Source organism: Zeugodacus cucurbitae, chromosome 4, assembly GCF_028554725.1.
Source record: "Zeugodacus cucurbitae isolate PBARC_wt_2022May chromosome 4, idZeuCucr1.2, whole genome shotgun sequence".
Lineage (NCBI taxonomy): Eukaryota > Metazoa > Arthropoda > Insecta > Diptera > Tephritidae > Zeugodacus > Zeugodacus cucurbitae.
The window spans coordinates 12,537,998-12,563,484 of record NC_071669.1 but is presented as its reverse complement, the minus strand read 5'-3'; the positions used below and the strand labels follow the sequence as shown (position 1 = coordinate 12,563,484).

At 33.2% G+C, this 25,487-nt stretch overlaps 2 protein-coding genes across 6 annotated transcripts in view; one reads left to right on the top strand and one right to left on the bottom strand.

Moving 5' to 3' along the window:
* The first annotated feature begins 224 nt into the window (after positions 1-224).
* LOC105210312 (heat shock 70 kDa protein cognate 1) lies at positions 225-6,305 on the top strand. 2 transcript variants are annotated; one of them, XM_011181174.3, is made up of 3 exons: positions 225-761; positions 983-1,278; positions 4,338-6,305. In XM_011181174.3, the coding sequence occupies exons 2-3, from the start codon at positions 1,074-1,076 to the stop codon at positions 6,062-6,064; spliced, it is 1,932 nt and encodes a 643-aa protein (XP_011179476.1). In that variant the 5' UTR covers positions 225-761; positions 983-1,073; the 3' UTR covers positions 6,065-6,305. The 2 variants fall into 2 exon arrangements, with proteins under 2 accessions (XP_011179476.1, XP_011179484.1); XM_011181182.3 differs by having other exon boundaries at positions 980-1,278.
* Positions 6,306-10,129: 3,824 nt separating this feature from the next.
* LOC105210303 (uncharacterized) overlaps positions 10,130-25,487 on the bottom strand; it is a 44,890-nt gene continuing 29,532 nt past the window's right edge. Inside the window, exons 6-8 of one of the 4 annotated variants that reach the window (XM_011181163.3) lie at positions 25,273-25,476; positions 18,243-18,550; positions 10,130-17,394 (exon numbers count right to left, since the gene is read on the bottom strand). In XM_011181163.3, the coding sequence (XP_011179465.3) occupies positions 17,131-17,394; positions 18,243-18,550; positions 25,273-25,476 (776 nt within the window). In that variant the 3' untranslated portion in view covers positions 10,130-17,130. Of the gene's footprint in view, positions 17,395-18,242; positions 18,551-24,832; positions 25,477-25,487 lie in introns of those variants that run through there. The other 3 variants (XM_054228722.1, XM_054228721.1, XM_054228723.1) reach the window with 3 other exon arrangements.

Here is a 25,487-nt window from a genome sequence, read left to right as displayed (position 1 = left end):
GTTTGAGGCGCACTACAACTAATTATTTAATTACGCTCACTTTTTCTGTGACGAAATGTGCACAAGCTGTGAGAAACAGAGAGCATAATAATGAAAGAGAGCTTAGTGCAGTTTGCAAATTCTTTTTGCCAATTTCTAGCAAACTGATCGAGAAAATTCGCCGAATGCGGCACAGAATCGGTTAAAAGCATATCGAAAATATTTAGAAAATACTAAACGCGATCATTTCAGCTCATTCACATGCGAGCAACGCACGAGTACACAACACTTGTTAAAACGGAACAATTTGATTTGTGTGTAAAAGTCAGACGACGACAAACCAAAATAGATAGCATTTTTGAAAATTTTTAATACCAAAACAATTTTCAAAAAAGTAAAGAGAAATTCAAAAATCATACAACAACAAGAATCTACCTACCATTCGTAAATAAAGTGTTGAGTGTGTGTTTGTGTGAAAATTACAATCGAATTTCGTTAATTAACCTTGTGACAAATTTTTGCAAATTTAAATTCAAAAATTTTCTTCTAATTTTCTACGCGTTCGTGCCGTTGTAGCGCATATGCGAACGCCGCCGCAGTGGAGCTGCAAAGAGATAAAACCCTAGAATTTCTACGAGTACTAACCTTCGTCCTGCTATTCCTCATCATATCACTATACCTATACCGTTACGCATTCTAAAACGCGCGTCTAGTTTTAGGATTAGCTGAATATAATTGACAACAGTGTTGTTTTCTGTTTTTAGCTGCAGCACTTAGAAGCGGTAAGTTTGTGTGGAATTTTTGGTGAAAATACAAAATCTTATTAATACTTATGCAATTCGCACATTCTTGCTGCATAATTTGGTGCAACTAAATTTGGTACATTTGCCATATGCACACTCGTCAATGCTGCTGCTGCCGCCGCCGACGCCAATGAAACTGTCGCCACACACTGGCTTGTATGTATGTTGTCAATCGAACGCGCATGCTATAATTAAAGCAGCTAACACACACAAGCTAATACCACAACAACAACAACATCGACAACAACGTGAAAACAACAATAGCACTGCAACAAAAGCATTGCAAGCAATATGGCTAAAGCGCCCGCTGTCGGCATTGATCTTGGCACGACATACTCATGCGTCGGTGTGTTTCAACATGGCAAAGTGGATATTATCGCCAATGACCAGGGCAATCGGGTGACTCCATCCTATGTGGCCTTCACCGATACGGAGCGGCTAATTGGCGATGCGGCTAAAAATCAAGTTGCCATGAATCCGAACAATACTATCTTTGGTGAGTTGGAAACAAGGAAAAAAACAAAATAATAAAAAAAAACAAAAAATACAACAACAATTATAGACTAATAATAGTGTCGCAGCGCATCCTCCACCCACTATCATTGCATTTATGTCATCTTAATTCATGCACGCTACATGGAAATTTACACTTGTCCACTTAAAAAGGTGTTCACAATGCAAGTTTCTTTTCAAGAATTTCCGATAAATATTAAGAGTAACGCGTCTACATTATGGCTTTAGGCGAACTTCTCCACCATTTCGCGATACGACTTCCTTTCTGACCGAGCGAGTCAGCAAACGTGTATCTATGGCCGATCGGATTATTATAATATTTGCAAAAAATACAGATCACTTCAGTCCACAGCTTTATATCACGAAATATAGTTTTATAGTAAAAATTCCATGGGGTTAGCATTATGTTTGTCTGGTTGTTGTTGAATAACATTTTTTAAGTTTTGAGAAGAATCATTATGTCTGTCCGACTGTTGTTTAAACATGATTCTTATTGAGAAGGATCGTTTAATTTTTTTAGAAAATTCAATATGTTTGTCCGAACATTGTTGAAAAACGATTCTTATGGAGAAGAATCATATAATTTTGAAAAAGAATCATTATGTTTGTCCGACTGTTGTTGAAGTACGATTCTTATTGAGAAGAATTATTTAGTTTTAGGTCGAACCTTTGGTAGATTAATATTATATGTTGCGTCTTAATATGATCCAAAAGAGCCCGACCTATTAATCGGTCTTGGCATCAGCATCGGCCAGTATTGGCCATTCGTCTAAAAATTGTATATCGGTCGGACACTATGATCCAGTAATTGTAGATCAATACAATTTAAAACTTCTTTCAAACGGTTGTTAGATGAGTTGAAGCACAAAAATACATCGTTCTTAAGATCAACGCTCAACCGGTGAGCTTAAACTTTACACTAGTTTCCGACGAATGCTGCTACTCCTCCACCATATATGATTAATCCTACAAGTTCAGCATTTTAATTATCAAATAACATGATTCTCAACCACCCTATATAAATTTGTTTGCATTAGAATACCACCGTCTGGTGGTTAGAATATTAGTACATAGTTATGTACATTTTTAGCCATGCCGCATTGTGCACTTGTCGCCTTCTATTTATCATTTTTCGGGTCTTGAATATATTTGACGTGTTGTCGCTTTATTTTCTTGGCAAAACCATCAGCCAAGTCGTCCCGTTCGTTGTGCCAAAGTTTACAATTTGCGGCGGCCAATGTCTTTCGGATTTGTTTTTTTTTTGTTTTTTCAGCAACTCATTCAATTTAATTTTACTTTGTGTTGCCACGTACATTTTTATTACGCTTATGCTGTGTAGCTAATTTTAGTTGTAATTTAAATTTCATTGATTTAAAAATTGTGTTGTGTTTCAAACAGCGCGTATCTTGTCTTGTTTATGGCTGTTGCACATGTTACTTCGTGCGGTTTAGTTTACATATTTCGTCTGAACACCCAGCAATTGCCCTCCTAATGCATTTACTACGGCCTCGTTCCTTCAAAAAAACTATTTTCATACAATTGTTGTGTGTTCGATTGGTTTTTACTCATTACATCTTATTCTGTCGTCATGTATGAGTCGCTGCAGCTGCCTCAGATAGCAACACACCTCTCCGCAATATTTTGTCTATACGAATATTAAATTTGTTTATTTTATAAGTTTATTAGTATAAGTTTACCTCTCACTGAGATGCCTCAATTAGAACTCAATGTCGATTGTCATGTAGAGGATGGTGATTTTCCTCGCAGAATTTATACTAAATGTATAGCAAATATTACTGGGTACTAGAGTGTGTAAACAATGCTTCCACAAAATAATTATCTATTTATCATAGTAGGAAATGAATCAGTTCATTTGGAGGCATAGGATGCATTAAAGTGTCTAACAGGTATAGAATAATGATTCAGATTTACAATCTAACCCCAGTCAATCTTACATATATACCTGCGAGAGTTTTTTCGTAGCCTAAATACTACCGGGTTTTGCAATAGACATAATTTTGTTGTCACCCTCTGGCATCCGAATGGTTTTTTGAAAGAAACCGAAACGTACTCCAGGAATGATATATTCTATGTAACGATTTTTGTTGTTATTCTCGAAAAAATTTCCCCAAATAATTTCAAGAAAAGCGGCCTAGTTGATAGTGCTCTGTCGGGTCTGTTCCAGTAAGGTTTACTTTAAAACTGAAGTCTGTCTATCGGAAACATTTAGGCCATACATCGCAACAAAAAGTACCTTAAGTCATATAAAACAATAGCACTATGATGCGAAAATATTTCTTCTAGCTCAGGAAAGACCTTTCGGATAAGAAAATTCTACTACTACGGGAACGATGGATCCCCAGCACTTCCATATAATATTGGTGCCTTTGGTGTTACAGTAATCGAGTCTCCGCCCATTATTGAACTCATTGCTAATTAGAAAGATCTTACTAAGCTATTATAATCTCTATTGATTCGTCGACATGAGCTATAAATCATTCTCTCAGTTTTTCTGCTCTAAATTAATTTCATAAAATTTCCACATTTAATTCTCTTTAGAACACTATATTTTAAACTATGTATTTCTAACATTCTTCTCTACCTATGCATAATAGTCTTGAAACCGTGTCGGTGCTAATATAAAACCATTTTTTGTGCTCTCATTTCAGTTCTGTAATACAGAGAGAGAGAGTTCTTGCACTCCCAGTTTGAGTAAATATGTTTATTCTGCCTGGTCATGTGACTAATATATTAAATTTTTAAACCATCTATGTTGTCTGCCGTAATGTTAACTTCACTATAATACTTTCTTTGTACTAAAGTTCAATGTATGTATGTAATAAAATATTCAGCCTGCCATAAAATGTAAGAGGTCTGTCGTTTCTATTTCTATCCACGCCTTAACCATCATCATGAAATCTACGCATAACTCAATAAAAACACTGTTACTCATTGCATATAAATTTGCACTTAACCTCACCAGCATACATATAATATCCCCAAGATACCATATTTTCTCTGGTCTTATCTTCCAAAATGTAGATGCAAAGCGTTTGATCGGTCGTAAGTTCGATGATATCACTGTGCAGAGCGACATGAAACATTGGCCCTTCGAGGTCTTCAACGATAATGGCAAGCCGAAAATGCGTATCGAATATAAGGGCGAAAAGAAAAGTTTCTTTCCGGAAGAAATCTCTTCTATGGTTTTGACAAAGATGAAGGAGACGGCCGAAGCTTATCTCGGCAAGTCTGTAACAGATGCTGTGGTCACTGTACCAGCTTACTTTAATGACTCACAACGTCAAGCCACCAAAGATGCTGGCGCCATTGCCGGTTTAAATGTGCTGCGTATCATTAACGAACCGACGGCGGCGGCCATCGCTTACGGTCTGGACAAGAAGGGCACCAGTGAACGTAATGTGCTCATTTTTGATCTTGGTGGCGGCACTTTTGATGTTTCCATACTCACCATTGAAGATGGCATCTTTGAGGTAAAGTCCACAGCAGGCGATACACATTTAGGCGGTGAAGATTTCGACAATCGCATGGTGAATCATTTTGTACAAGAGTTCCAACGCAAGTACAAGAAGGACTTGGCGCAAAATAAACGCGCTTTAAGGCGACTGCGCACGGCTTGTGAACGCGCCAAGCGTACGCTATCCGCCTCTTCGCAGGCTAGCATTGAGATCGATTCGCTATACGAAGGTATAGACTTTTATACCTCCATTACACGTGCACGCTTCGAGGAATTGAATGGTGACCTCTTCAGGGGTACTATGGAGCCGGTGGCGAAGGCTTTACGTGACGCTAAAATGGATAAAGGACAGATACACGATATAGTTTTGGTTGGCGGTTCAACGCGTATACCGAAAGTACAAAAACTACTGCAGGACTTCTTCAATGGTAAAGAGCTCAACAAGTCTATTAATCCGGATGAGGCCGTCGCTTATGGTGCCGCTGTACAAGCCGCCATACTCTGTGGCGATAAATCCGAAGCGGTGCAAGATCTTTTACTGCTCGATGTAACACCACTATCGTTGGGTATCGAAACCGCCGGCGGTGTTATGACGGTGCTGATCAAACGTAATACCACAATACCAACGAAGCAAACCCAAGTCTTCACCACCTACTCAGACAATCAGCCGGGCGTGTTGATACAGGTATTCGAGGGTGAGCGTGCCATGACCAAAGACAACAATATACTCGGCAAATTTGAGCTGAGCGGCATACCGCCGGCGCCACGTGGTGTGCCACAAATCGAAGTCACCTTCGACATTGACGCGAATGGTATTTTAAATGTCACCGCGGTGGAAAAGTCGACAGGCAAAGAGAATAGAATCACTATAACCAACGACAAGGGTCGGCTGAGCAAGGACGATATCGAGCGCATGGTAAACGAGGCAGAGCAATATCGCAACGAGGATGAGAAGCAGCGTGAACGCATTAATGCCAAGAATGCGCTTGAGTCTTACTGCTTCCAAATGAAGTCCACCATGGATGATGAGAATATACGCGCTAAAATTTCGGACTCCGATCGTCAGTTGATTTTGCAGAAATGTGATGAGACGATCAGCTGGTTGGATAGTAATCAACAGGCGGAGAAGGATGAATTCGAGTATAGACAGAAAGAGTTGGAGAAAATTTGCAGTCCGATTATAACACGCTTGTATCAGGGTGGCGTGCCGCCTCCACCGCCAAATACAGGTGGTCCGGGTGCTGGTGGCTCCGGCGGCGCAGCTGGTGGTCCCACCATAGAAGAGGTGGATTAAATGTTCGAAATTAAAAGGCGACATGTCATATATATTTTTTGGCGTTGCTTTATTTTGCTAAATAACATTTTCTTATACTTCTTGTTTGTTGTCTGATGCTTCATCAATTCGTATTTTATTATAATCTATTTTACATAGCTATACATAAATTTGTAACAACAAAAACTACATCATAATTTGTTCGGAAATGTTGGCGAAAGTATAATAAATTTTAAATTTCGATTTTTTTTGTGGTTTATTATGTGGTTGTTTGTTATTTTACAGTTTTATTGCATAGTTTTAGGCGTTGTTGCAATTTATTTCAAGTATTACAGCATTCAACGCATACTTTTGATGAGTTCAAGAGTGAGTTAAAAATTAAAATCTTGAAAAAAATAGTTTTGTGTTTAATGTTGTTGTATACGACCCATTAACCTCTGAAAAAATAAATAATTTAAAATTTTGAATCGCGTTTTTAGATCAAATTGCTGCATACTTTTGGGGTGCTTGAAAATATTTGAATCGTTTTTTAGAAAATATATTTTTAAACCTTTTACAGGGTGTTACTTTTCAGCTTTTACGTTTTTTGCCAACACTATAAACAGTTTTTCAAAAGAGGCGCTACAAAAGTAGACCCATAGGGATAACAATAAGAAAATATGCGTTATTGGTCAGGCAGCAAACCACACTTACCCCATGAGTCAACATTGCATCCCGAAAAAATTACGGTTTGATTTATGGGCCGGCGGCGTCATTGGGCCTTCTTCCGTGATGATCAAGACCGACTCGTTACTGTGAATGGGAATCACTACCGCTCAATGATAACCGAATATTTTTGGCCCGAATTTGATGATATGGACTTAGACAATACGTGGTTCCAACTGGACGGCGCCACAAATTATACAGCGAATTTTCTTATCTTACGAAAAACCCCAATCAATTGGCCGCCTCGATCGTGCGATCGTGGCACCGTTAGACTATTTCCTGTGGGACTACGTCAAGTCTATGGTCTATGCCAACAAGCCAGCGGCGATTGTTGAACTTCGTATGAGCATTGAACTTGAAATTGCAGCAGTATCGGCCGATTAATGCTTGAAAACGATAGAAAATTGGGTTCAACGTCTGTACTTCTGCAAGCGTGCCCGTGATGGCCATGCAAAAGAAATCGAGTTCCATACGTAATGGCATCGAATATACTTTCACAGGAATAAAGATAAAAGATCATTGATATCTCAAAACCCTTTTTGTTTTATTTAACTTTTGTAGCGCTCTTATTGAAAACCTCTTTATGTTATGATCTGTGATTACTGTATATAGATCACTCAAGAAATCTTCTCTGCAACCTTTAAAATTAAACTACAGTTGAACTTCCCTAACTCGAATCACCATTATCCACAAAAAAACATCAAATTAGAGAGACTTCTGAGTTACGGAAAGTAATTTGTGTGAAATTTGACTTCTATTGCCAATTCAAGAGTTTGATTTATGGAGAAATTCGAGTTATAGAAGTTCGAGTTATGGAAGTTCAATTTTATTTTAAAAATTTTCGTTCAAGTAATATGAAATGTGATCTAGAAGATGAAATGAAAGATAAAATATAATAAATAAATAAAAGATGATATAAAAACCAAATTTTGTTTTCAAAAACTACAATGAACATAACCTCAAATATGAAATGAATGTTAGAAAAATTCGTTGTAATATGTGAAATATGTAAACCGCAAAAATCAGGTTTTAGCAAGTTAAGTACTAAATGTGTATAATAGTTTACACTAAATATAAGTTTCGCTAGGTCTATAGTACTTTTAACTGTGTTTTTATGCACTTAGTTAATGTTATTGTAATATTTTCGAAAACCAATTTCGTCATATTTGTAGTAGTAGTACACTTCTGCTTAGTAATAATTATTAAGTTTTATTGTTTTAATTTCTGTTTTTTGGGGGGTTTTGCAAAATTTCTACAAATTTCTTTTCATACTATTACTATTTTGTATTAAAGTACTATTTTTTATAGTATAAGATAAGTAGTATATATGCAAGTTTGTAAGTACATAATTAACCAGTTCATTTAGTTAGCTAAAATTAAACTATTACTCTTTACGTTGTTAGCTGCTATTTCTTTTCTGCAAATTTTTCGGTTTAATTAACTTTTAACTATTACATATAGTTTTTTTTATTATTAATTATTATTTTTTATTGATTTTTGTATTTTTATTGTTTTTGTTTTTATTGTAAGTATACATATAATTTTTATGGTTTTGTTTGAATTATTTATTTGTAGTTCACAAGGGTTAACACAACGCAGGTTTAGGCATGGCTATAGAGTGTAGCTTTTTTTCAACTACCGTATACTAACTAGTATAGTACGTCTAAATTTCGTAATTAGGTAGTTAGTTATGTGTGTAATTTTTGGTGTATAACTTTGTATATAATACGAACACTAGGTATACATAGAGGATGGGTATAGTTCAAGTAGTAGGTCTCAATATTGGGTTCTATATATTGTATAATAGCAGCAGCATACTTGCTTATCATATTTAAATGAATCAAACAGTCTACAAAATATTAACGGATATGTTCTAACTACATAAACCGACTACGATTCGTTTAATGCTCGGCTAATTGTTATTAACTGGGTCTGGGCCAGTAAAAAGCACCATCTAAAAATTGGTATAACTGCTTGCTAATAGGTGTATATTTGATCAAGCAAGTTCAAATTAGACCAGTTCATTTATACCAGTTGCTGTTCGTTTCGCCACTGCCCAAGTATTGACAAATCGAAGACGGCTACACATATAATGTCGATAACGGTCACTTTTTAAAGTATTGTGTTGGTTTACAGTTCCAAATACTGTCCTTTATAGAGTTAAATCGTGTGTATTAAAAGTGTCTAGTGTAAAAATGCCGAGCTTTGATGGTTTTACGATTATAGCCAATTGAGTAAAATTGGTAAATCATATTGCGTTTGTATGAATTATGATACTGTGATAATGAAAAAATTGTACAGGCCTCTCCAAAAAATTATTAATAGTGCCCCATTCATGACTACTCGCTAAACTTTAACTAGTTTAAATCGAAAAATCGCTGAAGTTGAAATAGTTTTGGGTACATAATTTGAAATAAGATTAAAAATTAAAAAAAAAAATATATATATATATGGCATAGGAACCGCTTACGCGATTATAGCCGAATACACCAGAGGGCGCCACTCATTCCTCTTTCTTACTATTTGGTGCCAACTGGAAGGTAAAGTGGAGTGGAGGTCTGCATGGAGCACTTTCTAAACTGAAGTGTTTTCGTCCATTCGAATAACATGATCTAGCCAGCGTAGGCGCTGTCTTTTTATTCGCTGGACTATGTCAATGTCGTCGTATAACTCATACAGTTCATCGTGCCATTGTTCAGAGGACCATAAATCAGAACGGGTATGATAAGGGACTTGGCTATTATTCGTCGAGAGAGTACTTTACTTTTCAATTGCCTACTCAGTCCATAGTAACACCTGTTGGCAATAGTGATTCTGCGTTCGATTCCAAGGCTGATATTATTATTGGTGTTAATGCTCGTTCCAAGATGGACGAAATTATCTAAAAGCAACTTTAAAATCGACAAAGAGATAGTGTGTATCAATCCTATCAGTCTATCCTGGTACAGATCATTTTGAGATCAGTACATGGAAATTATTTCAATGAATCTTTATTTGTGTACCCGGTAATAATGCTTTTTCGACTCAAATTAATATTAACACTGAACCTGTAAATTTTTAAGATATGCCATAACATGTGATGTTATGCTATGTCATGACATGTTATGTTATGTTAAGTTATGCTATGTTATGTTTGTTATGCGAAGTTATATCATGTCAAGTGATCTTATGTTCAATTATGTTATATATTAGGTTTATTAAGTCAAATTATGGCATGTTAAGTTATGTTATGTCATGTCATGTAAAGTTATGCTATGCTATGTCATGACATGTTATGTTGTGTTATGTTAAGCTATGTTATGTTATGTTTGTTATGCGAAGTTATATCCTGTCAAGTTATATTATGTTAAATTATGTATGCTATGTTATGTTTATTAAGTCAAATTATGTTATGTCATGTCATGTAAAGTTATGATATGCTATGTTATGTTATGTTTGTTATGCGAAGTTATATCCTGTCAAGTTATGTTATGTTAAATTATGTATGCTATGTTATGTTTATTAAGTCAAATTATGTCATGTCATGTAAAGTTATGATATGCTATGTTATGTTATGTTTGCTATGCGAAGTTATATCCTGTCAAGTTATGTTATGTTAAATTATGTATGCTATGTTATGTGTATTAAGTCAAATTATGTCATGCCATGTAAAGTTATGCTATGCTAGTTATGTTATGTTTATTAAGTATAGTTATATCACGTGATGTTATGCCATGTCATGTTATGTTGCATTATATTACTAAAACGGCGTTTATGGTCGGGTGAGGACGGTTGAAAGCATGTTTTAAACAAAGGACGGAACAAATGGATAGTTAGTTAGTTAATTTTAAATGAAGTTCGGTAATGTTTCAGTGGGACGAAATTTGAAATGGGCCACGAGTACTAAAACGTATTTGATATGTAACAAAGCATAAAGTCTATTTTAGAGTTGTTACTAATTACTAGATTTAAAATAAAATAATTTATCATAAGCAGGGGTTTTATATACGAGTAGGTGGTGAAAAGTTTACTAAAATGATTATAGTAGAGATATGCGCTAATTTCAGTTAACAGTAGAGGGATGTAGTATTGTTTACAGGTATAAAGACAACAATGCTATGTAAAACTATAACTATTTAAAAAACTATAACTATATAAATAGTATGACACTGTACAACAAATTCCAGATTTTTTGGAACATAACTGTAGTCGAGTATTGAATTACGTTTGAAGTTATCAAAAAGCGCTGTTTGGTTGAAATACAGTTGAACTCATTAACTTGAATCGCCATAAACCACAAAAAAACTTCGAATTAGAGTGACTTCCGAGTTAAGGAAGGTAATTTGTATAAAATTTGACTTCTATTGTCAATTCAAGAGTTTGAGTTATGCAGAAATTCGAGTTATAGAAGTTCGAGTTATGGAAGTTCAACTGTGGCTTTAAAAGTTTATAACTGAGAATACAATTTAAGCGCTGAATCTTTCAAATATTTTGTTATACAAATAACTTGTTTAGGATTTAAAAAAAAAAAATCCAGTTATTTTCAAAAATAATCCGGATCTGTCCGTCTGTCCGTGCAATCGATAACTTGAGTAAAAATTAAGATATCTTAATGAAACTTGGAACAAATATTCCTTGGCACCCTGAGGAGGTTGCTTTCGAAGATGGGCAAAATCCTTATACAATCCAAAAATGAAAGAAATCGGATAATAACCACGCCCACCACCCATACAAAGGTTAGGTTGAAAATTACTAAAAGTGGGTTAACCCACTAACTAAAAACGTCAGAAACACTAAATTTTACAGAAGAAATTGCACTCAGAGTTTTTTACAAAATGGAATATGAGCGTGGCATCGCCCACTTATGGGTCAAAAACCATATCTCAGGAACTACTCGACCGATTCGAATGCAATTGGGTATATAATATTTTCTTGATACCCTGATAACACGTGTGGAAAATGAATGAAATCGGTTAACAACCACGACAACTTCCCATGTAACTCAATTTTGAACTACATCTTATACCTGAGACAGACATGTAGTATATATTGTAGTATGCTTCAGAAACCATATGTGTATCAACGGTTTTCCGAATTTTGTTTCAAAGCAAATGGTGTTCCGTACTACAATAGAGTTCTAGAAACCATTGAAATTTTGTGGTGTTGTGAAATGTACTACAATGGATTGCATTGAACACACCGAAAGTTTTAAGCTCTTCTGCCACAATCATACGTTTTCTGACATTTTGACATATAGAAAATAAATTAAATTCAAAATAAATTGAAATCTAAAAATAAAATTTGAAAAAATTATGTGAAAAATATGTAAAATGTATGTAATAATATGTAATATGTAATATGTAATAATTATCTTGGACAATAATATTTTAAGATTGCTTGAAGTTATAACTAAGTCAGGATCAAATTTCCTGCCTGTTATTCATAATTATATTTTGCTTGAATTTATTTGCATCAGCTGATGGTTGTAAACATAGTACAATACTACATGTGTGTCACTATGCTGGTATATGGTTTCTTGAGCTTTTATTGTAGTACATATCGTAGTACAGAAACCATATGTCTATCTTAGGCAGTATTCCTTCACTTTATAATATATAAATAAGGAACCAATTAGATAGCGGAATAAAACTTTGCACAAATACTGTGTCATCACTTGTGTGAAAATTGTCGAATTCGGACTATAACTTTTCAAAGCCCCGAAAATCGAATGTGAAGAATTCAGTGCCCCATGGTAATTTTTCACCGAAAATTTCGGTAAATCTCTCAGGTATCTTAATTTAATTCAGAGTAAATATTTTTCTTCTAATAGTTTGTCACTGTAGCAAAAATGGTTAAAATCGGGTCATAACCTCCACCAGATCCCATATACCGAATTATAAGTAATATAAAATTAAGTGAGCGTATAGTCTTTGATATATTGTACCTTGGTGGTGAAAACGAGTGAAATCGGTTTAGGAATTACCTCAGTCCCCATATACTATTTATGATGATTTTCGTTATTCTATTGAACTTTATGCCAAATATATGGGTCGCATTGTGTTATCTTTATAAAATTATATCAATAAATTGCGAGAGTATAAAATGTTTGGTTGCACCTGAACTTAGCCTTTCCTTAATTGTTACAAAATATTTTTTTTTAATAAATAAAAAAAATTTAGAACTTTTAGTAATCTTACAAAATTATGAAAACAACTGAACTTTAACCCCACTAAACTCAAATTTTGTATAAACTTTTCAAATTGTTCGTATCAAACAACGATTTTTGGTCTCATAAAACATAAAATGTTTTGCTTTAATGTTGTACAGTGTGTTTAATAAGTAGGTAAACTCACTAAAATATTATTTTAAAATTTGCAATTGCAAATAAGTCAACAAATTTGCAACTCTCCTATATGTTTGCTATTATTTTTGTTACAATTTTGTTTCAATTTTGTATATAATTGTGTTTTAAAGTGTTTTTATGCATAAATATAAATAAGAAAATTGTTTTTCTTTTAGTAAATTTGTATTCATTAAATTGTTTTTCTTCTTGTAAATAATACTGTTTTGCTAATACTAAACATCAATTTATACACAGGTGATGTCTTTTGTTGCGTGTTTACAATTCAAAAAGGTATGTATGTGTGTGTTTTACTGTACAGCATACCGATAGTAATTTCTAGAAAATAATTTTTGTTCCAACACATTTTAGTTTTCTTTATTATTACTTATTGCACAGCAATTCCTAGCATTTAATGAATTAAGGCTTGTAGAAAAAAACACAACTAACTTGCTATTTGACAACATAACAACAACAAATAAATTATTTTTACATTTTAACGCTTGTACAGTTAGTCATATTGATTTTTCAACTTTTTTCTACTTATAACAAATATTATTAGTTAGTTTACTTTCATTGTAAATCATATGAAATACATACATATATATGTGCCATTTGCCGATTTCATTTCATTTGTATACATACACATACATAGATACATCTATAGTTATAAGGACCACAAAGTTTGTGTGTGTGTATATAAAAAATCCTTATCAAATATTGCCTACCAAATATATTTTTTTGCTACAAACATACATACATATGTGCTAGAATCTACACGTACGCATAGGTATGTTTAATTATTTTTTTATTTTTATGTAAATTTGCATACATTTTTTTATAATTGTACATCAAAAAATCTATTTAACACATTTTTAACTAATTATTATTATTATTTTTATATAATTTAGTTTTATATATTTTTTTCATAATTTTATACGCGCAACATTTTATTTTTATTTTTAATTTATTTAATAATATTTATTTATTATTTTTCATTTCGCTTTTCATTTTTAACATATTACGCTTCATAATTAAAATATATGTATATATAACTCTTGCTAGACGTAAATTTGTCACCACTAATTTATGTAATTTTTTCCGCTTATTTTATTGTTCTTAGCTACTTTGGGTACTTGTGTACTAAAAAATTAAATTTTTTATTTTACTAAAGTCTTTTTAATTTTTTTCTAATCTCATTTAATTTATCTACATTATATTTATATATTACATAAGCTTTATTTTTTATTACCTTAGTATACATATAATTAAATTCAATAACTCTGCATTTCCTGTTTTCGTTCTTTCCTTATATGATTCTTCTTAATTTTGGGTATTTTTTTGGTATTGAAATTATATGCCTTAGTTATGGTTAATTTTTATTTAAATCTCTTGAAACTGGTAGAGAACACATTTAAATTAAATTAAATTAAATTAAACATAAAATAATATAAACTTTGTAGTTCAGGATCTCTGAAATTTCAAAGTCACTTGAGGAGATTAATCGAACTAGTTTTCAAATATTATAGTCCGTACGAGCTTAACTCGATAATCTGCAATTAAGAAACGAGATTTACCATTTAAAAATTTCAAATTTCAATAATGAACATCCCACAACACTCAATCCGGAACAGTTTTGAAACTCAGTCACCATGAGTTACTGAAACAGTGGCTGAATTCGAACGATCCCAAAAAATGAACTACTACATTGAGAACTTAACTGATCAAATGCTTCAACGAGCGAATTTCGGAAAGAATCTTATCTAAAATGGGAGTTGATAGTGAAGGGTATTTTTTCTTAAAGGATATAAAGATGCAAAATATGTGTAGATAGAGATCTTAAGATCTTGACAGACTGAAAATTATACAGACAAAATACTGACGTCCATATTTTACTTAATTCATAGCTGTAGGTAGTAGTCCAGCTTTTCCGGGCTCAATTAGTGCTAGATTCGCCCCTCACCCCTCCCTCGTAAACCTTAGTATTCTTGCTATCTCGTTTCATCGTTGCGTTTTTTATGCAGTTGTTTTTTTATAGCCTTTCAAGGTTTGGCACCTGATGGATTCCAAATGTTCTTTGTCGTGTTTGTGATACAGCTGGATATTTACAGAGAAATTGAAAACCCGTTTTTATATGTCCTTCTTAAGCAGCGCCAAATACTGTCATAAGCCAGACCCATTCCAACTCTTGTTCTCCAAATAGCAACTGCCCCGCATTGGTATCTGTAAGTCTGTATTATTTCTTGGACCTCACCTACAGAGGAATGGGAACGAATAGAAACACCATTATCCACTTGTAATTTGATTCTATGTAGATGAATGACATCGCAAGAGGTCTAGGGAACTCTTCGCCCTCAGTAAGGTCAACCTTTCCCTAGCCATAGAAGATCTAACTGATCATACGCTATCTGCAGAAGATGTTTGGATGAGGATGAGGTAGACATTTCCCAACATTTCCTTCTGAAATGTTCATCTTTGGGAGGTCTAGGCCAATGTATCTTGGATCTCACTTTTTTGTGCATCCTCGCGAATTAGCGGATATAGAAGTAAAAAGCCTCTGTTAATTTGTGGTAGGTACTAGGCGCTTTGTCGATCCATAAATTTAAATGAGAGGGTTAATTATTTTATTTAATTTTTCCTCAATAGTTCAAGTGTGTTTTCTCCTGCGGGGAACAGCCATTTTCTTTGATATTTTGCGTTTGGTTGTAAATTTTCATCTGTTCTGAGCTCTTTTTTTCAAACTATATGTAAAACTCTCTCTTTCTTTCTGACGCGCATGGTATTAGCCCTGCCTCGGATTCGGATTCTTCTGGAGAGGCTCCTGACTTTGCCAACTCGTCTGCTTTTTCGTTTTCGAAAATATATCTGAGCGAGCCATAACAGACTCAGAACAAAATCGCTATAAAAATCTAGGTACGGAAATTTGAGGACGAATAAATAATATTCAAGCTACCTTGACTGATTTATTCTCAAATTGATTGATGAGAATAGTGGCCAAAAGTCTTCTCAAAGTAGATTCGTTCGAAGTTATCAATATTCAAGTTCAAAAGTAACCAATATTTTATATTCCACTTAATATTCTACATTCCAAAAAATAAAAAAGACTAACACCAAAGATTATATATCGTAAAGAAATACGAAAGGAACACTAGCAAAGCAGTTTCTACAATCCTAAAGAGATCAAACGGAAGAAAAATCACTTATGATCAGTAAATGAGGAAGTATTATAAAAATTGCTCTATCAGTTCCAAATATTTTTCGTGTCTATTGCTTAGTTTAAATGTATTAAGAATATTTTCATTGTATCTACGCTTTCATACGAAAACTGAGAGTTGAATTGAAACCACATTTGTGGGTAATGGAGGCAGATCAAGGACAACCATAGTTAAAGCGTTGTATTATTTGAAAAAAAAATCAAAAATTCCACGAAAAATAAATCTTAATTATTTACGGATTTTTAGTTCGGTCTATTACGCTGATAACAACAGTTTTTCCATACAGTTAGTCTAAATTAAAACCGTTACATATTTACATTTACAGGTGTGTGTTAGTACAAATTCAATATTGGGGAACAATTATGAAAACGCTCTAACGCCTATTAGTATGTTATACATACATTAAACCGTTACAATTAATCGCATATAAATACAGTTAACGCTAAACTAACCTAACCTACAACAACGGCTGCATAAAAAATTAGCTTATTACATTCATTTTGTGTCTAATTGTTTAAGCGAAACGCACTTCATATTAGCTAATTTTTCATATTTTTTTAATTTTTTCACTAATTTAGAAATTTTAACCCATTCAGTATATAAAGTATGCGCAATTTTAACCGTACAATTTTCGCGCACGCGCCTGTATGTATCATACAAAACCGTTATCTATACTTATATTGTTATTGCATACTTAAGTATATTTATTTACGAGTTGAAGCCTCTAAATTTTCTTTGCTGGCAAATTCGTTAATTTCTACTGCCTGTCTATGATTCATTTATTTTTTTTTTTTTGCATTTATTATTTGTGTTTATCGTCTTCTTTGTTCAGCTTAAGTGTACCTCTTTTAGAGTGTGTCAGTCGATGAACTACATGGTCCAATATAAGCAGCAGCTCCCATCATATCGGATGGTGTACCCGGTGTCATCAAGCTGCCACCACCACCGCTAGCAGCCATGCCCGTTGCCATTGTTGTTGCGCCCATGGTTGTTGTTAAAGCGATGCTTGTGCCGATTGCTGCTTGTTTGATGGCGGTCAGTGTAGAAGCGGCCACGCTATCAGCGGCCATTTTGTGTATTGTTGTTGCTAGATCCTCCGTACGCGGTGGATACTGCGGGAAGAAATACATTGTTATTTTTTTATTTATTATAAGTTATCCAATATTAGAAAATATTACTCATAAGAAATAAGGAACTTTCCATAATAACGTTGAAACCCTATAAATCTTGTTTCAAAATCTTGCCCGATTCTTTTTTTTTCTCTTTAATTCGTGCCTTCGAAGTTGAAATCGAGTGAGCTCCGATGTATTTCAGAATTTGTAGACAATTCTGGCCAGTGGCCTTCCTTCCAAAACCGAAAACCTCTATATTGGTTCTTATTGGACTTACCGATCGAACATAATCTAAGCTTGAATAACATGGAATTAGGATCCATTGAAACTAATAAACTTTCATCCGAACCCAACAGATTCCTGACTTAGTAGCTGCCAAATCTACATACATACGTGGTGTGTTCAAAAAATAACGAGAATTGTTAAATTTAAAATTTCACGGGTCTGGAGAGTCCAATTGTCAATTTTTTTCGACAAAATCGACATATTCAACAGATACGACAACTCCGTGTGACTTTTTCATATTTGCAAAAATAAAGAGAACCTTAAAGGGCTATCGTTTTATAAGCATAGAAAAAATCGCTGAAAGAGCCAAAGGCTTTCCAAAAAATAGAGTTTGAAAATTTAGAAATTTCCCGTTATTTTTTGAACACACTTTGTATGACGCTGAGTCACTAAATATGAAACACTTCGACCTAAACATAACCTAGGCTAGATAAACTCGAAAAAAGCGACATCTAAAGAGCTAAGCCACTGAAACTGAATCACTTGGACTGGTGTGGAGTAACTCTAGAAATAAACGCTCTCTCTCTAGCAAACTCGAAACTGCACCTAACTTCAACACTTACCTCTTGCAACTCATCCACCGACGGCAATAGTTCATCTGTTGAATTTGGAGTTAATGGACTTGGTGTTGGCATACCGCTCAAGCGACTTAGCGCCGATGCGGCGCTCATATGATGTTGTAGTGTATCGCCAATCACAATTTGCGGTTTATTTTGATTTAGATGTTGTTGTTGTTGCAGACGTGCCAAACGCAATTTCATCTCCTGACGTATCTCCTTCTGTTGTACCTCCTTCTCGAAACGCATCATACTATAACTACGCACAGACGAACTAGTACTATGAACCGACGCTAGACTTGGTCTTCGAGAACCTGTATTGGCAGGTGAGTGTGTGTATGTGGGTGTGTGAGTGTGTTGTGAGTGGTTGTTGAAGAGAGAAATATTTACAATGAGTTTATTAATTTTTTAATATTTAACTTAATTAATGGTATAATATTAATTCATATAATTTAGAGTATATAATTATATTGTTCTATAGCTGCAGTTTTGTATCATTAGTTGTTATAATTTGTGGAGAAAATATTGGCCAATCAAAAAAAAAAAGTAAAATTAAAATTTCGTTTTCTAATATTCTTTCTCTGCGTTCTAATGATGCAAAACTATTGCTTTTCGTAAAAAATATCAGGCTTGTAAGCTTGCTTTATTTTTTGGGGCGCTGCAGCTATTTTATGAAAGAGGGTGGAGAGTTTTCATACAAAATTTAGGCATAGTTTTAGGCGTACAAGCGTAGCGTGCATTTACGACTGCTCATTGGCACATTTTACACTTAAGTTTCGCTAAAAGAGGTGTAGGTACGAAGTAAGCCGAATAGTTGGTACGGAAACTTTACAAGGGTATGGGGATAGTAGAAATTTTTACAATTTGTACTTATTGGATAGAAAGCTTAATTTTATATTATTTTTTAACTAAGAAGTTACACAAGTTACATAGAGCAAAGCGCAAATTATAGAAATTTATATGAAAATTTTTATTTTTTATAGTTTTTAAATTTTTTTTGGAAAATTAATTAAAAAAAAATTATAAAATTAAAAAAGAAAAATAATTTAAAAGTAAAACTGCGTATCAATCATTTTGGAAAGATATTTCAAAAAATTTTTTTAAACAAGATGAAATTAGAAAATTATTTTTTTTTAAATATATTTTCTGACAAATTTAATTTAAAAAAATTAAAAAATATTTTAATAAAATTTAAAAGTTTTTTTAAATTGTTTTATTTTATAATTTAAAATTAATACAATATAAAAATGCGTATCAAAAAATGTTTCTTAATACAAGATTTGAAAACAATAATTTGTTCTTTTATCGAGACGCAATTCAAAAAAATATCAATTTAAAAAAAAATTATAAAAGAAATTATTATAATTTTATATTTTAAGAAAAATAAAAAATTTTAACTCTTTTATTGTTTAAAAAATATTTTTTCCATATAAATTTCTATTATTTGTAAGCGCTTTCGAGCATTAGCGACAGAGCACAGCGATAGTTTATTACTTTGTTTCAGTTTGAAGAGTACACATAAATTTACAAAAACAAGTAAGTAGTTGTTAAAATATTTTTGTTTTAATACAAAAAATCGCAATAGCAGTAAAAGCAAAAAAAATTACACGCTTGATTTGAAGAATATAAGCAAAAAAACAAACAAAATGTGCCAGAGAGAAAATTCATTGATCAAACTCCTGAAAGTAGACTTCAGAAATATAAAATAAATATTGATAGGCGCCTTAAGGTAGACTTCAGAAATATATAATAAATATTGATAGGCGCCTTAAGGTAGACTTCAAAAATTATTATAAATATTGATAGGCGCCTTAATGTAGACTTCAGAAATATATAATCAATATTGATAGGCGCCTTAAGGTAGACTTCAAAAATTAATATAAATATTGATAGGCGCCTTAATGTAGACTTCAGAAATATATAATAAATATTGATAGGCGCCTTAAGGTAGACTTCAAAAATGTAAAATAAATATTGATAGGTGCCTTAAGGTAGACTTCAGAAATATATAATAAATATTGATAGGCGCCTTAAGGTAGACTTCAAAAATTAATATAAATATTGATAGGCGCCTTAATGTAGACTTCAGAAATATATAATAAATATTGATAGGCGCCTTAAGGTAGACTTCAAAAATATAAAATAAATATTGATAGGTGCCTTAAGGTAGACTTCAAAAAAATATGAATTCAACAAACGCCTAAAAATCAAATTAAAATATTAGACATTAAGAACTGCTTTAAAGAATGGGTTTTACAGTTTTCTTTAAAATTGTAAACTATATTGGAAATATATCTATATTTATTTGCCCTATTAATTATATAGAAGTGATTTCGTACGCAAAAAAATTCTTTGTCTCTTTTGTGCTTTATAGAGGCCATTAGGTGTTAGTAGTCAGTAGTTGAATTTACAGACTTAACCTAACCTCACTTCTTCCATTGAAAACTTTTATTTGTTCTTGCTTATAGCCATACCAAGCCAAAAAATTTTATAAAGTACATTTTAAATGAGAAGAGTTCGTCCGTTAATGTAATACAAAATATTTGTATGAGAATATAGTCTACTTTTAGGCAAATTTTATTAAAAATAATAGATTTTTGAAATGTTTTCGAAAGTATTCTCTCTGGTTTATTCTACAAACTACATTGGAAGGAGGAGATTCTGTAACGGAATGCAATAAAAAAGATTTTTTGTGAGAATATAGTATATGTTTAGCCGAATTGTATTACAAATGATAGATTTTCGAAATGGTTTCGAAAGGTTTTCAAAAGTAGTCCATCTCCTACACTTGAGCAGTTCAGCAATATGCAATTTTTTTACCACTAAAAACAACAAAAACATTACATTTATAAAAATATAGTATACTTTTAGGCGCATAGTACTCAAAAAGTTGTATTTTTGTTATTATTCAGAAACTTTTCTCTCTGGTTCACTTAATAAAAATAAAAATATAGTATTTTTAATACTACGTAGCGTTAACTAAAAAATATTGTGCTAATTTGTGAAAAAATTGTGTTTTTGTAATCTCAGAAATAGATATATATACGAGAATATAGCTTATGAATGCCATTTTTTCGGTTAGAGCACTGTACCAATTATATATGAACTAGCTTTAATTTTTTTTTTATTTGCACTCAATTCGGTTAGATTGCACAGAAATACTTGAATAACTCCCATAAAAAATACAACAAAAATATGCAAATTTAAAGTAAGGTGTATAAATATTTAAGAAAATTAGTATGCTTTCATTCATTCATTGTTGCAGTGAGGAAATTTAATAAATAAAATAATATTAAAAAAACGTAATTTGTTTTATTTTTTTTTTTTCAAATACTTTGCTTGCTAGGAACATAGTCACCGCCATATTGCTTTTCTGTTTCAACACTTGCGCGAGATATGTATATTTGCAACGTTGTTTGTACTTTGCTTGCAATTTGAGTTTCTATATTAGAGAAAATATGCATAACGGCTTGTCACTTGATTATTAATATTATTATTATCAGCGTTATTTAAATTTGTTTTTTTTTGTGTTTTTTTTTTGTAACATCAGAAATGGAATATGACAAAGTATAAAACCTGAAGCGATGAACTTACGAGTAACGAGTACTTTGAAGTAACGAAAGGCATTTTGTACACACAATTTGGCAGTCAAAAGTAAGTACATACATACACATACACATACATACACTAAAAGACGACATATGCACTAAAGTACTAGATAACGACAAAAAGAAAGAAAGAAAAAAATATTTGAACTTTTTTTTTTTAATTTTTTTTATAAATATGCATTTTCAATACATCCCTGCATAGTTTGTCAGTTTAGAAAATTTAAAATTTTTAAATTTATATGCTATGTTTGTATTTTTCAAATATTTTAAAAAATATTTTTTCTCTATTTTTTTAAATGATATTCCAAATAAATAAGAAATTACAACACAACACACAATGTAACACCAATAAATTATCGTATAACAGTAATTAATAATAAATGCATACTAACAATTAATATTATAATATAATTAATTATTTAATTTTTTTTTTATTTAAATTTTTTTCTTAATATTTTAATTGCTTTGTTGCGCAACCTGCTTTTGTTGTTATATAGTTTAATATATGGTGAAACGGTTTTTGCTGTGTGTGTTTCGTTATGCATGAATAACTTGCTTGTTATTGTTGTTTTTTTGAAAAGTGAATGCTGGTACTCTATAATTTGGTTTTGATGGGATATTTGACATTTGTGTAAATTTATGTAATTAAAAAAAACAATAATAATTTTGTTACAAATTTCTACTTTTATAACAATAAATTAACTAATTTCGAGGTCATCCAATTTTACATGGGATTACAACTGCTAAACAACTTGTCTAATTAAAAAAAAAAATAGTTTTTACAATTTTATTTACAATAATTTTACACATTTTTGCAATTTTTCTTGAATTGTATATATCAATTTTTTAAAGTTATGCAATTTTTGTGCACATTAGTGTAGAGTTTCACACGATTTTAAGTGTTTTATAATGTCAGGAAAATTAAAGTTAATTTTTAAAGGGAATTGCTTTGAAACTAGGAAATGTTGAACTGAAAATTTGTGCAAAAAAATTAAAATTATTGTTATGGATGCGCTGATAAATTTAGAATATCAAACTAAGAAATCATGTCTGCTACTGTAGAAAACATCTAATGCTAGCTAAAAACATCCAGAGACCGAGTATGAGACGATTAGTCATCTATAGCGATTATTCAACACTAGATCTAACAAATAACTATTCAAAATCGTTTCTCTTAATGTAAGGTCTCAACAATCGAAATACAATAACAAGCGATTTAAAAGCTGTTTGAACTGCTAATTGACGTCTGAGAAGTTTGTACCAGCTCGCAGCTGTGCTACCGACTTCGAATAGAGTTTAATTTCAGTAGTTAAAACCTTTATTGATACAACTATATGGTAACCATTCTTACTAGAGGCTTAGTCGAGTTTTTCCTTATATTTGTATTGAGTATTGAATACTTGAATACTGAAAAAGGAATGAAGAATGGAAGTCATTAGCTGAAGGCTATATGTCTTAATTGTAATAATTTCCTGTAGGCTACTTTGACACTTGATGACTATCATTGACTTGCGGACAGGATTTATTATTTATTTAAATTATGAAGATTGGACCAATCATTACTGTTTTACGAGTAATCAGCTGTTAATTGCTGGATATCGGTCTGACAGCGAAAATGTTGGCTGATACTCCGAAGACCCTCATTGTTAGTCATGTTAAGCATAATCTAACTTTCGAGTCTAATTAATCTACTGAAGAACTAGAGAGAGAGAGAGAACTTGATATATAAAACATGATAAGTCTACGCTTCGATTGTGGATTGCGAAACAATTATTTCGAACTCAAAACCTTTGGGTCTATACCGACTCTTAGCTAGTCTCGAAGGTTGCATACATACAACTTTTTGAGTTAATTAACTTAATCAAGGCCGAGTCGTTCAGAGAGGATATTGTAGTGTGAGTGTTTCTAGTCCCGGTAGATTCACAATGGCCTCCTAAAGGCCTAGGTGGTTCATCGAACATATACTATACCTACCAACCTACCTGAGCTACCGCTAGGTTAGGTTATGTTAGGTTAAGTGGCTGTCAATCGACGCACCAAGGCCTTTTGGCCCATTGTGACACCACCGGGACTGTGATCCCTCACACTATGGAGTCATCTTTGAACCACCCTGTGGTCTTGATAAAGGGAAATAGTTCACACAATGTGATATGTGCCCGGCTAAGTTCGCATAAATTAATTAATCTATACTTTAGCGTAGAAAAACATGGAGCCACCACACCTAAAGAGTTGAAAAGCGGTCCTACTAGCAAAAATAAAAGCTTTTAGGAAAAGTACATACATATGATACTCGGACAATTTTTGGTTCAATCTCAACTTATGTATATCCGCCTCAGGACCTATATAGTTACCAATCAACCGCGAACTGATTTTTTGTACAACTCAGAGTTGTTTCGCTAGATCTATCCTTAAATTGTATTAGATTTTAAAAGTTTCAGCTAAAGTTTGGGAAGCTTTGTCTTTACGTTTATGCTTTTCAGAATTTGTAATCAATCTACTATGCTCTACGAGTATAATAACACTTGTGGGTGCGGGAATTACAGAAATTACGACAACGATAAGCTTGGATCCTATGGATTTGGGGAACTTAGCAGCCTCTGGAAATAATCTTGAACTCAAGTGCGTTTTTTTGTGCGCTAACAAATAAATACACCTTTACAAATTGCAGTACAGTGCAACAAATGCAATATATTCATTATTATTGACCACCAATTCGTAGCAGGAACTCTTATGTGACACCAATCGTATTGTATTATCGAACGACGATATGTGTACTGGTATAAACGGTGTATGCCTGTGTGTGTGTGTGTGTGTGTGTTGGTATGTATCTGTATTTCATTTTGGAGAGAGAGAGATAGAGAGTAAGACTTTAATAGATATCGTGTGACCAATATACAGAGAGAGAGAGAGACAGACAGAGACAGATAGACAGAGTGACAGTGAATGTTTTTTGAGAGAGAGAGAGAGAGAGTTTTAGCGTATGTTTACCGCAAATCTAGGCGTTTCACTGGCCGGTGTCGGCAATGCACCAATTTGCAGGTGATTATGATCTAAACTATTTAACTCATCATCGTCATCGGTTCTATAATTATCAATTCCATTAATGCCCAACAATGTTCTAATTCTATCGTTATTTTTCGTTTTTGCCGGCGACAGCTCAAGACTTAATAAATGACGCTGATGGTTCAACTGCTTCTGCAGATGACGCGTCATTGATAATGTACTGTCACAGCTGCGACTACCACTGCCGCCAACTGTGCCGGCAGTTGTGTAACCACCGGAGCCATTCTCATCCAGATTATCACGCGAATTGGCACTGCAGCCGGCGCCCGAAGTTTGACGCGACGTTGTGGTGCGCACTGCCGCCTCTTTGGCGAGCTCCGTCAAATGACACGATATAAGCAATATGGCGGCCGATCTAGCCGCACCTGTACGTGATGTAGAGACGAGTATGCCTTTCGTACCGCTACTGCCGCCAATACCGCCAACGCCGCCGACACCACCCATGCCATGCACACCAGCTGTAGCGCCACCGGATGAGGCGCGTCGATTGCCATAGGAACCGATTGAGCCACTCGAACGTAGACTGGAACGTGATGATGGTCGACCCGATTGCACTGTCAATGGTATACCTGGAATCGGT

Excerpts from the sequence above, each read along its gene's own strand:
- LOC105210312 (XM_011181174.3), top strand. The coding sequence starts at position 1,074 with ATGGCTAAAGCGCCCGCTGTCGGCATTGATCTTGGCACGACATACTCA. Across the intron at positions 1,279-4,337 it reads TCCGAACAATACTATCTTTG|ATGCAAAGCGTTTGATCGGT; the intron begins GTGAGTTGGAAA and ends TCCAAAATGTAG.